The sequence below is a fragment of the Perna viridis genome, chromosome 1 (genome assembly GCF_037379345.1).
Source record: "Perna viridis isolate PV_CMFRI_1.1 ecotype Kerala chromosome 1, ASM3737934v1, whole genome shotgun sequence".
Lineage (NCBI taxonomy): Eukaryota > Metazoa > Mollusca > Bivalvia > Mytilida > Mytilidae > Perna > Perna viridis.
The window spans coordinates 30,795,177-30,808,633 of NC_142445.1; the positions used below are offsets into that span (position 1 = coordinate 30,795,177).

The 13,457-nt window shown below is 31.8% G+C and overlaps 1 protein-coding gene across 1 annotated transcript; it reads left to right on the top strand.

The window, feature by feature from the left end:
• Nucleotides 1–8,774: 8,774 nt before the first annotated feature.
• Nucleotides 8,775–10,624, top strand: LOC148628328 (uncharacterized). Its single transcript, XM_088586058.1, has one exon. It carries the CDS (start codon nucleotides 8,932–8,934, stop codon nucleotides 10,225–10,227), a length of 1,296 nt encoding a protein of 431 aa, XP_088442184.1. The 5' UTR covers nucleotides 8,775–8,931; the 3' UTR covers nucleotides 10,228–10,624.
• The last annotated feature ends 2,833 nt before the right edge of the window (nucleotides 10,625–13,457 follow it).

A 13,457-nucleotide genomic window follows, 5' to 3' on the forward strand; every position in this document is an offset into this window, starting at 1 on the left:
GACATTATACCTCCGTTACTCCTCTAAGACCGCTTAAATTATTCAAATGAAAACAAAAACGAAATGAAGGATGGGCACAATGACATCATGTAATTTGTATTTATGTTTCATTGAATTCTATTCAGCGGTTAAAGAAGAGCTGTAGATTAGAAGATGGCTCTCCATAAGTCGGCAAACAAGATAATCCATGTATCATTTCAGAAAACCCTTAACAATAGTCAGTAGGAAAAACGAGATTTAGAAAACAAAAATAATCACAGTCATATTAAGTTTCAGTCACAATGCATTCTACATGCAATTTCATACCTTCATGTATGCATAATTTCCTTCGTCAAGTGCTTTGCCTCCAACTTTATACTTTCTACTACATATAGTATCTTTTCCGTACATTCTACATGCAATTTTATACATTCAGATGGACATATATTCTTTCCTCATTCATTCTACATGCTATGTCATACACTCAAATGAACATAAACGCCTTCCTCAGTCAATCTACATAATCTACATGTAATGTCATACTCTTAAATGCATGCAGATTCATTCCTAATGCATTCTACACATATTTAAATGAAACAAAATCCTTCATGCATTTTTGAACGACAAGAACTAAAAAAATCTAATATGGTAATGTTGTTGTACTACATTAAGTCCTTAACAAAATACAGAATTGTATTATTCCATTGCCATGTTTAGAAATTCAGCCTAGTAGAGGGCAAAAACATCTCTTAGTATAACTAGCCCTTTGCTAAAATAGTAATACTGACATCAGACAAATCGGTCTACAGTTGCATTTTAAGAATGATTTGAATGTCATGCAATACGATTTTCTTCCAGAACATCTGAGTGGTTAAATAATTTTCATAGTATGCTCTTATTTATTAACAAAAAGCTACATATGCACTTTCTGTAAGTAAATGTTTTACGTTAAAGCAGACCGTGACTTAAGAATTGTGCACTGCAGTGCATGTAAACCAATCGTACAACGAAAACAAATTTAATAAACATACGAACGTACACATCATTCCCTCATAGACACACGTAAATTGCATTTATAGCAGACCACTGATTAAAACGTCATGGATTTCCGTCCTGGCAATGGGAAATTTAGTTTTAGCTTATTACACATTTGATTTCATTTATCATAAAAAAATTTAAAGAAAAAATAATTTGTACACATATGCATTAATTAGGAAATTGTGAAATTTGATAATCGGTCTGTTCTATTATTTCCATTTTCGAAAGTCCATTGACATTTTGAAAGATTATTGCTGAGGACATTATCCTTGTTTTAATACTACTCCAGTTTTTAGTGGAGTTCGAGTTGCTTATTTGCTTTTGTTACTTTGTATGTATGATTTTAGTTTTTTACTTTATGTTCTTTGTTGTGTATGTCTGTTTTCCATGTCTGGTCTTTGTCCCTGGATTGCATTCTTTTGATTACCGCTATACCTTGCTTCCCTCGATTACTCTTACATCTTGTTGGACAGATCCAGTTCTTTAAATCGTCTTCAAAATAGTGTGTGCTCCTTGCCCACGTGTGTAGGATAATACGCACACTGATTAAGATTTCCAGCATGTGGCACACTATTTACACTATTATGTTATTATTTCTATGGAGATGCCATCATCTATATATCATCGATGTTGGTCAATTAAAAGACAAGGAACAGTAAACTGGGATGAATTAATTGTAAATCAAATATGCATGACAATTTAAGAAGACTAGTATTACATGTACATGTATAATGCATGTGTGTAATACATGTATCCTTGTTCGGTCATTTTTAATTGTTTTTAAATAATGCTGTAATTATATATAGCCTCTATTGTGTTATAGTGCTAGATTATCAGAATTTTAATTTCATGGCCTATTTATTTTTTTATTCTTTATTTGATATTTGTGAGAAAGTTTTTTTTTAATAGTTTAAATAGTTTGGAAACATTTTCTATATTCGTTTTAAAACGTTTTTAAAATATAATATGTTCAAATATTTTTCTTACATTTCTACAACTATTTATTGAACATTTCAGAAAACCGTATTAAAACCATATCTGGAAATGTTTTAACCTGTTTCAAAGGAATGTATTGAAAACATTATCACACATTTATTTTTTTCGTAATATATTAGAAACATTTTTATAAAATATTCAAATAATGATTAAAAATAGATCCAAAACATTACAGTGACATGTTATTTAAACATTTCAAAAACATTTCAATAAACAATTCTGAAAACCTTTTTTCAAATTTCAACGGTAAAATGTTTGACAAACGTTATCAAAACATTTTGAAGAAAGACAAAATGTTTTAAAAACGATTTTAAAATGTTCTGTTGAAAATGTTTAAGCAAACTACCAATAAACTCTAATAAAAGATTTCGAAAAAGGTTCGTTCTACCTGGGGTATTGTTCATCTTTATATTTCTAGCTACTTTTGGAAACGGTTTGGTGATTTTAGTTTACACTCTCCGGATGAGAGGATGCTTGAAAGAGAGATATTTCATACCAATTTTGGCCGTTTTTGACCTTCTCGCTGCAACGTATTGTGGAGGCTTTATGATCTATCAAGGTTTCTATCAAATTACATTTCAAAATAAAGCCACTTGACAGACATTACAATTCTTAGCCGGTTTTGTAACTTACATTCCTGTAATATTATAGATTCATACTCCCAGTTTTTAGTGAAGTCCGAATTGCTCATTTGTTTTTGTCAATTTGTATGTATGATTTTAGTTACTGTATGTTCTTTGTTGTGTATGTCTGTTTTCCATGTTTGGTCTTTTTCCCTGAATTACATTCTTTTGATTACCGCATTGGTTCCATTGATTACTCTTTCGATTAGTGCGAGCATTGTATTCGATATCTTAGGAGTTCTTGTAATTACAGATATTCTCCTTACTCCTTTTTCTTTATTTCAAAATATTTGTTTATAAGAACCACAAAAAGACACTTAAAAAGAACAAATGAAATAACTGAGAAGAAAGAAAACCTATGGTAACAGTAGAGAAGTGTCTGTTAAAACAACAAAAATATTGAATATTCGACAGATTCAGACACTAAATCAACAGACATCGAAAACACACATTTCGAGCCGTCAAATACCGTAATATCAATGCCCTCTGTAAATAATTTAAACAGGCTTGGTGAAAACAATCGTCGATTAACATACAAATTATCAATAATATTTTTATCATAACTACAATATTTTTATGAGCTACGTACGCAAGGCTTTGATTCTTTTTGTTGAAAGTGTGAAAAAGGAGCCCTGGAAGGAACTTTCAGAAAAAGAAAGGCCATAGGTCATGTTTGTGAACATCTATTTATTCTAAACAATATCGTAAATCCTTTTGTTTATATTTTGGTGGATACCAAGTTTAGAAAAGAAGCAAAAACGTTGCTAAAACATTTTGTTTAGCACTACGATGACCAATAAACTTAGAATGGCACCAGGGACTGTATTAAAATTGTCTTTGAGGTATACAGTTTTATCTTGCTGTATATAAATGATAACCTATTGCTTAATATCATTTTAAGTTTAAAACGCTTGTTTGTTAAAACGAACAATTTATAATATACCAATGTTTAAACGGTACATGTGTATAATATTGACAATAAATTCAATAAAATATTTTGATTCAACGTTATAATTTATGGAAGAAAGCTCAATATAGATTTCCTTTAATTTTGACTCTTTTTTTAAACTAACGCGGCATGGATGAGCGTATCATATACTTTTAAAAGCCTTTAATTTCTATACGTTTGATTGATTTGATATTTAATTTTACTAAACTATGGAATCATGTGTAAACATTTCATTTAGTTTTTTTTAAAGAATTTTCAGGGAAGTGTCAATATGTTGCTACTGTAATATCATCACCACTAACATTTTTTGTTTAGTTAACATTAAAACTATATCAATGCTCCATAATGGTACTTATATTCCTTTAAAACATTTATAATACCCTATACATTATTCAAAAAGTCAAAATTTTCTTTATGTCTACATAGATGTATATTCTTCTGGAGTGAAATATTCCAGCTGATTCTGCAGTTGGGGTTGTCAGCTTGGCAGGATTTATGAGACCATATCCGTATTCCCTGGGCAAATCCAATATCTAAGCTTGTGGACATTCATTTATCCGCTCAGGAATATTTTTGTCAAGTCAAAATATTTGAATCAAGAGGTTATTTTTCATTGAGTGAACTTGTATTAATCAAAACACAGGAGGGTTTCAATTTTAAAAATTTAACAAAGAATGTGTGCTTCGTGCATATCATTAGTTTGAATTCATTATGAATTTTTCGAAAACACATACATTTATCAATACTGCCTTCTAGATCTTAAAGAATACCACTTATGATAAAAAGATACACTTCCTTCCCGACGAAAGTAATTTTAGTAATTTTCCACTTAATAAGTCCTTGACTGATAAGTTAGTACCGATATAAAAGAAGAGTTTATTTTAATCTTTATAGATTTTATAAATTATAGATTCACTTTGCCAATGTTAACTGAGGTTGTTACACAATAGATTTAAATTGGCTTTATTTTACTAGATATATCCTTTTTCAAATGCAAAATGACTTTGTTGCAAAACGTTTCCTCATACTCCAGGAAAAAAAAACCTATTTATAAAGATGAATCTCTATAAGAAAACAATTGTATTGTAAATAAGCATGTTTACGCTTACTTCCCTTGAAATACTTAAACAACCATAAACGGTTATATACTAAAATCTTAACAACATTACATATTGGGGAAAATGTATCTTGCGCTGGTTGGGAATATCTCCCAAGCCATTGACTCGTACAACATTTGATTTTGTGGAATAATAGAGTTTCTGTTTAAAAGTAACCGTATGAATTAATCGATTAAAGTGATTTTCATTTTCAGAACGATTTAATTGAAATAATTGAGTTTCTGTTGAAAAGTAATGAATCACTTAATTATTTTTGTTAAATTCAGTAAGTGTATTAGGAAACGGAGATTTTTTGGAATATGGCACTATACACTTTACTTAATAAAGAAACTTTTTGAAATATGCACTTTTTGGTGACATTTATATGCAGAAGAAAAAATAGTTTCATAACAAATTCATGGGTTACAGTTTTTCTCAAAGGCCGAGTTTTCCCCGGCAATACTCTTTTTTAATGAGGTTGAATATTACATGGTTGTTCTTCAATTGTGTTATGGAAGTATGTTATCTTTCACGTAATATCACACATCACTTTTATTTAAGGCAGACATTTCCTTCTCTAAATTATTCTTGAAAAAGATCAAACAAAAATCTTCATTCATCTTACAATATATGAAAGATGTTATCAAAACATCGGAACTGCAAAATTCAAAGTGAATTGAAAATCCAACAAGTCTTTTACAAGCAGAACAGAGATGAACTCTTGGAAGTATCTGACGTTAATTGACTCAGACAAAGCTCGGAAAACGTGTTTATACTGCCAAATGGTTTGCCAGCAGCATCTCTAAATGTTCGCTCCCAACTGCTGTTTGAATAATAAATCTTATCATTAAGTACTTATACACTATTAACCTTTGGCGATCAATGGTTGTATATTTAAGAATGGTATACAAATTTGAGTACATTTAAGAAACAAGCATTGTGGTAAAAGCAGTATTTTGGTGAAAGTTGATATTTATTTGGGTTGTGTAAAAAATTGCGGCAATTCTAAAAGCGCTGATATTGTGTCAGTTTAAAATATAATGTAACGCCAGAAGTTGTAGTTTCATTTTGTCTGTTAATCGACATAATATGATTTTTTGGAAGAAGTAGGCAAGTATGTACTTGAGTTTTTTTTCAACGGTGCACCAGGTTCATATTTCAAGATTTTGAAGGCGACCAAATTAACAATTCAGTTTCCTTTCCTGTCCTTTTTTAATATATAAATGCTGAATAATACAAGGCCAGTGATTTTCCTTCATTGACTATGTTTATACACTTAACACTTGAAGACAATGGAAAACGAAATAGAGGTAAAACATATGTCACAAAAAATATTCTTATTTAAAGAGAGACCTTTCATAGTGTTAGCAGGGGAACATGTAGAAAAGACAGGAAAGGAATGGAAAGAATGGATCTTTTTTCTACTTTATATGACAATGACTTGGCACTTGTATCTGGCCTTGGTTTTATTATTTCAATAATGACTTACTTTTTAATTTCAATAATAAAATGACTACATAAAAACTGACATTTCCTACGAGTAACCAAAACATATAGTACCGTAGTCTGGACTATTGTGAAAGTACTATTATTCGTGGGTACCAATTTTCGTGGTTAAGGAAAAAATACGTCAGTTCGTAGATTCTTGAATGCGGGGATCTGACAACTCTATCATACAAATGAATGAGAAATATCTCTTTCGTTGGGAACCAAGTTTCATGGTTATGAAACTCATGAAAGAATTATGAAAGAATAAACCGGTTTGATATATAAAATATCGCAAATGACAGTCTAACAATATATTCATAATAGTCACGCAAAACAATTTCACTGTGAGAATAGATAAATTTTCATTTTTATTGGTTTTTTTGTAATACAATATACTAACATGTCGCTTCTAACAATTATCATACATGATAACTTCATGTGTCACCGACGAGATCTACACAATATACAGTATAACCGGGTTTCTATTTTTCAGTTTCAGTGGCTAATTATAGAAATGAAACAACTAAAACGACAGACAAAAATAATGTCAAATATGAACACACCCGCTTGAACATTCTTGACGAATATGTCACATGTTTGCGGTGTACTTATCATTACTAATAACAATTGATATTGTATGAATTCGTGGTAAGAAGGAAGTTTATGACAAATGAGTCAGACTGTACTTTGGAGGGTCATTTGTTTTTTTTTATTTTTGTACCTATGTTTCATTTTCCTAAAACAACATATTAGAAGTATTATTAAGTGGCACTCCCGCTAAGGATCATGCAAAATGTGATTCATGGGTAAAAAGCCTACGCATTTTATTTTTGATATTTTGTTTGAAATGTCATAGTAAACAGAAATAAACATGTGGTTTTTCATATAATTCGTGCTCTTAGGAGATAAAAATATATAGAATGCACTGTAGATTTCAAAGTTAAGGGAGATAACTCTGTAAATGACGCTCAAATACAATAGAATCTACTGTATTTTTCAATGTCGATTGTCTCATAAGAGCAGCCATATTTGAATGAATAATTACACATTTCATAGTATAAACCAATAAAACAACTTAATTACAAAAATAAAAATATGTAGCTTTTTTTGGGGTGTATCACATTTTTCAGAATTTGCATGATTCTTACAAGAACAGATACTTAATTTGTTTTGCAATAAGATAGTTTTGGAAAACGAGAACATCTTACTCGAGTGTGTATGAACATTTGCATGAACATAAGCGTTGATAATTACAATCAATTTGTTTATTACGAATATTTTGAAGTAAACTATATTTTACACTTTTATTTTGACGCATCACGGGCCCCATTGACGGGTCATGCTCAGTAGTAAAATATGAATAATTTTGCACACTCACACAAATATAAATTCATCAATACTATTCATTTACTATAATACTACTGATGAGAAGTTACTGCTTGGTACAAATGTACAGCATACCGAAATTTGTATTATTCATATGATTGACACTTTAGCATCAATCATATGAATAATATCCCGAATAATATCACATTTTATCTACTTTATTTATGAAATCTTGCAGTATTCCAAATTTAAAAATACGTAAAACACCGAGGCTTCATTCCTTGAATTGTATATGGTAGAACGTCTCGGTGATGGATTTGGCTTCCTCTTTCGATAGATGTGATTATGAGTACTTCTTGTTTACAACTATTATTTTGATTATGATCTTCCTACACATTTGATTTTAATGCTGCTGATGAGAGGTTACTCCTTGAAACACGTGTACAGCATATCGAAATTTACAATTATTAAAACTGGTGGTTTTGCATTTTTGTTTAGAAACTACTTGGTCGACCCCACTTGATCAAATGTGCCCGAGGGAATTCACAAGCACAGTAGTCACACTTGACTGAAAAAACACGTTCCAAGTATACCGGACTATATTAATATCATTGGTATTTTTTTGTCTTCAATTTCATACAATTAATCGGAAAACTAGCTCAAAGGAAAACAAATAATCGAACACCAGATACAATTGCATTAGGGATTAAAACATCTCAAGCCCCTTTTGGTAAGATATAAATGAACCATAACTCAATGAAAATCGTTAGAGAGCGATTGGATGTATATTCCGGCCGACGGAGATTTTTTTTATTCTGTACTGGCACTGGTGTAAGATTTTTATGAATAATTATCTTTAAACATTAAAAATAGTTAAAAATGTGGTTGATCAGAAATAGAAAAATCTGTAGTTATTTAAAGAGAACACTAAACTGAATTAGACAATATCAAGAAAACTGTTTTTTTATTGTCATGGAAACCATTATCGCACACAAAAAACGTGAGAAGTTAAGCAAGAAGTGACCAGTTGCATTCATTCTATGAAATGTTCATTCAAAAACAGTATAAAACGTACTCGGTAAACTCGTTATTTCATACATTCGGATGACTGCTGTTTCCTTATCATGCAGAAGGTATAGCAGATGTAGTTTGTAGAAATAAAAAAAATCGTTTGATCCTATATAAACGTAAATGCATTGCGAAAGAAGCAAGATAATCCGTCAATGTTGGTTTACTTTGGAATGTATGCCATCCTGATCGGTATTATCAATGGAAACTTAAACTGTTGCCGTTTTATTTCACAACATCTGAACTCTCCAATATTTCAGGTAATTTAAACTGTAACCCAAACACAAAACTAAAGGAAATTGATACTTTTAACTTCCTTAAATTTCCCAGCTTAATATTGAATGAAAACTTACATTTATTTGAAACAATGTATAAAGCGGATATTTCTTATGAAACTTCAAACAGCGCACTATCGGTATCGGACATGGGCTATTTCAGCATATCTTATAGGAAACTGGTACCAGTAAAGAGAAATTTAACTGCGCATGAAGTAGAATGTGAAGAACAATGTGTGAAAATGTACCTTGATAATTACCCAAACATGACTATTCAAGAATGGAATGGGATGATTGTGGATAATCTTTTACCAAATATTGTAATATTGTTTATCTTCATATTTTTAGCAGCATTTGGAAACGTTTTAGTGATATTAGTGTATAACTTTCGAATGAGAGGCTATTCTGAGGAGAGATACTACATACCGATTTTATCCGTTTTTGATCTAATTGCTGCAACGTATTGCGGTGGCTTTATGATCTATCAATGTTTCCATCAAGTGACATTCCAGAACGAGATTTTGTGTAAAACTTTGCAGTTTTTTGTAGGTTTTGTGACATATATTCCTATTCTACTTTTGGTTATCATTTCTTTCCAACGATATCTGCGGGTTTGCAAGCCGCTGAAACCACCGATGACTGTAGGAATAAGGCGCAGCCTAGTAGTAGTAAGCGTCCTGATATCATTTGCTGGTGCAATGCCTTTGGGATTCGTTTTTGGAACCATTCCACATCAAAGTTCACGCTATAATTTAACTGGAAGTCGATGTGGAAAAATTAACACGGGAATTCGATTAGTGAGAGCAATTTATTCGATAGTATTGGGCGTTCTTGCTCTTGCAGTATTCTCTGTACTCATTTTCCTTTATTTCAAAATAGGAGCAGTTGTTTATAAGAACTACAAAAAGACAAACAAGAAGAGCAAGTTAAATCTCAGCAACGAAGAAAGTCGAAAGAACTCGGATGAAAATAAAGAAACGTCTGTTGAAAATACTGAATATTTGACAGATTACGAAACCAAATCTGTAGACTGCGATGACACAGATTCAAAACCATCCAATACAACAATACCAATGTCTTCAGTTAAAGTGTCGAACAAACTGGGTAAAAAAAATCGCCGATTAACATATAAACTTGCAATTATATTTTTTGTTATAACTTTAGTATTTTTTGTGAGCTTCATTCCAAAAGCATCGGTTCTTTTTGTTGAAAGTGTGGATAAAGAATTTTGGGAGACACTTTCTGATGAAGAGAGGCCAGGAGTCGTGTTTATATATGATATATTCATTCTAAACAATATCGCAAATCCTATCATTTATATTTTGATGGATACTAAATTTAAGAACGAAGCAACATTAATGCTGAAACAAGCATTTACGCTACAATGAAACATCTGGAGTGCCTCATGGAAGCTCGTTACTGATTATTAATTGTTAATCTATTATTATTTGTGTCTTTCATCTTATATGAAGGAATAAGGCACCGATCATTTTTGTATTGAGGGGAGGGTTGGGATATTTTTGAAAAAAAATATTAATTTCACTTTGAAGAAAAATTAAAAAAATTGGTGTGGCAAGAAAAAAAAATATGAAGTTGCTTAATGGTGAAAAAATGATGTTGCATTCTGTTTTTCATAAAAAAAAAAAGCTTAGGTAGAAAAGGAAAGGAGAGGAGAGGGATCTCATGTACATATTGTGAATGTAGCAGAAACTGCCACTCAGCATGTTAAATTATGTATGAAGAAGTATGTAACAAATATCTTTAATATTAAAATTTTACGGTTTATAGTCGAAAAATTCATGATGTGATAGTGAGCAACTAAATGGATATCAATATCCAGAGACTTTTGTTTTATATTAATCCAGTATGTTAAACAAACTATTAGAAAGATGTAACCAATTTAGATTTTATCTCTACTAGAGAAAAGATAAGAATACCAGGCCGTTCGATTTTTTCCCATTGTGGAATTTACTTGACTAATTTACTACCTATAGTTTAAGACCAAAGAACTTATGTATGCATGTATATGTTAGCTGCAATAAGCAAAATCAGGCATTAAGCCTAAAGCCTAGTCAATAAGCTATTGACTAGTCAATTACTAATTGCCTAAAAAATCAGGCTTTTGGCTTATTCCCTGAATTGATAATGGTCAAAATCTACTTATTTCCTAGGCAATAATAAATAATGAAAGAAAGAAAATATTGAATTTTAATCTTTTATACAAGCATGTTCAATAATGAACAAATTAATGCGGCTGAAAACGTTCTCTTTGAAATGAAAAAAAGAAGACTATGCTATACTTTTAAGCAGTGAACTTACTTCTTATATTATATTTTATAGTTCTATTAGAATTAGTTCGTAATGAGGATGTCCCTAGCCCTGACATATGGGACAGAAGCGTAAGAACTTATTATCTTTATGGTTGAAAAGTTCCCAAACAAGCACAACATAATAAGCTCCGAGATGATGGCTTTATTGTCTTTAATGAGTATTTTGATCAACTTCAAATGTTATTTAACATTGCTAATAAGAACCTGAACTACTAAAATTTACTTATAGGTTATCTAAGTCCTCATTAAATTTGAGAAAGTGTAATTAAATCCAAATGGAATATGGTGATACCTTACAACACTTTAGACTTAATAGTAGTCTAATGTGCCTAATGCACAATGCACAATCTTAAAAGTTTTAATTCAGTAGAAAGTTAATCGACTGTAAAATATACAGCTTCTGCTGCCCACTAGCAGAGCGTGTGCTCTCAGACTTAAAGTCAATAAAAAATTATAAAAAGTTATTAACATTTGTAACAAAATACTATCCAACATTACATACAATCTCGTATTTGTTAAGAAAGCACTGGTCTTATATAAATTTAATGAGCCTGAATGCTCTCAACTATTAGAACCACCACTAAAGCAGACCCTGGTCAAACCTTTATAATGCAGGTCTTTCATGAACAAATAAACTATAAATATTACTCCATAGCATTTTTTAGCTGTTGAAGCTAAGATCATCACATGTATATACCTTTCGTTATATATGCATCTTTTACATAATACATTTAATTACGGGACTAATTAATATTTTAACTTTATGATCTGAAGCCAATGCAACATTCCTGAAATATACTTGTGATATTTGTATATGTATTACAAAATACATTTGATTTCAATTAACTATAATTTTTCATCCGTCAATGAAACTTTATCCCTTAGACTGCCTCAATGATTGCAAGCTGGAGTGTGGAGACATTATACGAAACTGGAAAAGATGCCCAGGCTGCAATAGAAATGGAGCGCTACAACCTTGATATTTTTGGACGAAGTTCGAAAGACATCATCATGAGCGGTCATACTATCTTCAGGGCAAACTTTACTGCACTCCGCACCACAAAACGAGGATGGCAACCATTAACATGAGAGCCAAATCATCATTGATCGAATAGAATCTTGTGAGTGAAAGATTTTTAAGATTTATGTCAAAGATACAAAACCTAACAGTCATTCAATGCTACGCTCCTACCAATGTAGCAGAAGAAGAAGGCAAAGAGTTTTACAACCAGCTCAAAGCTACCCAAGATTGAACAACACTTGAGGCACCTTGATTGTGTGACATGAATGCCAAAAAAAAAAAAGAAGCAATATTTCACCTGTTCTGTTGACACTCGGACCTGCACGGGGCTCTACATCACATTGCACGACCAGTTTGAAAACATCTGGGAAACAGCCGACATCCCTGAAGAGTGGAGTTTAAGCTGCATCATCATGGTTCCAAAGGGCGACCTCAGCAACTGCCAAAAACTTGAGAGGAATTCAACCACTCTCCAGATTCCGATGCGATCGATCATGTATTGACCAAATTGCCACATTACGGGTCATCATCGAGGGGTAATAGCAATCAGCCCTCTACATAAACTTTGTGGACTTCAAGAAGGCCTTAGCATAGTTAACAGAAATGCACTTTGTAAGGTACTAAGACACTGTGGAATCCCTGCCAAATTGTAAAGATTATCCGAGGACTCTACAAAAACACCAAATGCCATGTCATCCATTAAACATTCTCACCATCCTTCAATGACCATACAAGAAATACTCCAAGGTTGTCTCCTGTCACCCCTTGTTTTCTATATAAGTGTACAATAACTTTAATTAGATATAATATTCAATCATGAATATATTCATAGATTGCTTCTTACCTAATTGATGTATATTGGGGTGCTAAAGGGCTATAGACTCTAGATTGATCATGTATAATTGATTGTGACATGGGCTGTTTCTCTGCACAAGTCCCAGACTTTCTCGTGTATCGCAGGGGAAACTTTCCGGCCTGCACGACTCCCAGACTTTCTCGTGCTCTGTATGGTTTAGAAAAAAGAAGCAGCTCCTCATCAATCCCTGGCTACATACAAAGCCATGACTTGTTTAGGCCAAGTAAATTTCATCCAACCCTCACCAAAAATATGGGGTGGTTGGGAGGATATAAGTTTTTTTTTTACTCCTTACCAATATTTGCTGGCCTAATTTTACCCTTTTGGTGTATAGACATGTTCTACATCCATAGCCGCATCAGTTTCAGAGAAGAAACATTATTTTGGTCACTATGAATTGAAAGATTTGTA

Bases quoted from the DNA above. Each gene is read 5' to 3' on its own strand.
- LOC148628328 (XM_088586058.1), top strand. From the start codon at position 8,932: ATGTATAAAGCGGATATTTCTTATGAAACTTCAAACAGCGCACTATCG.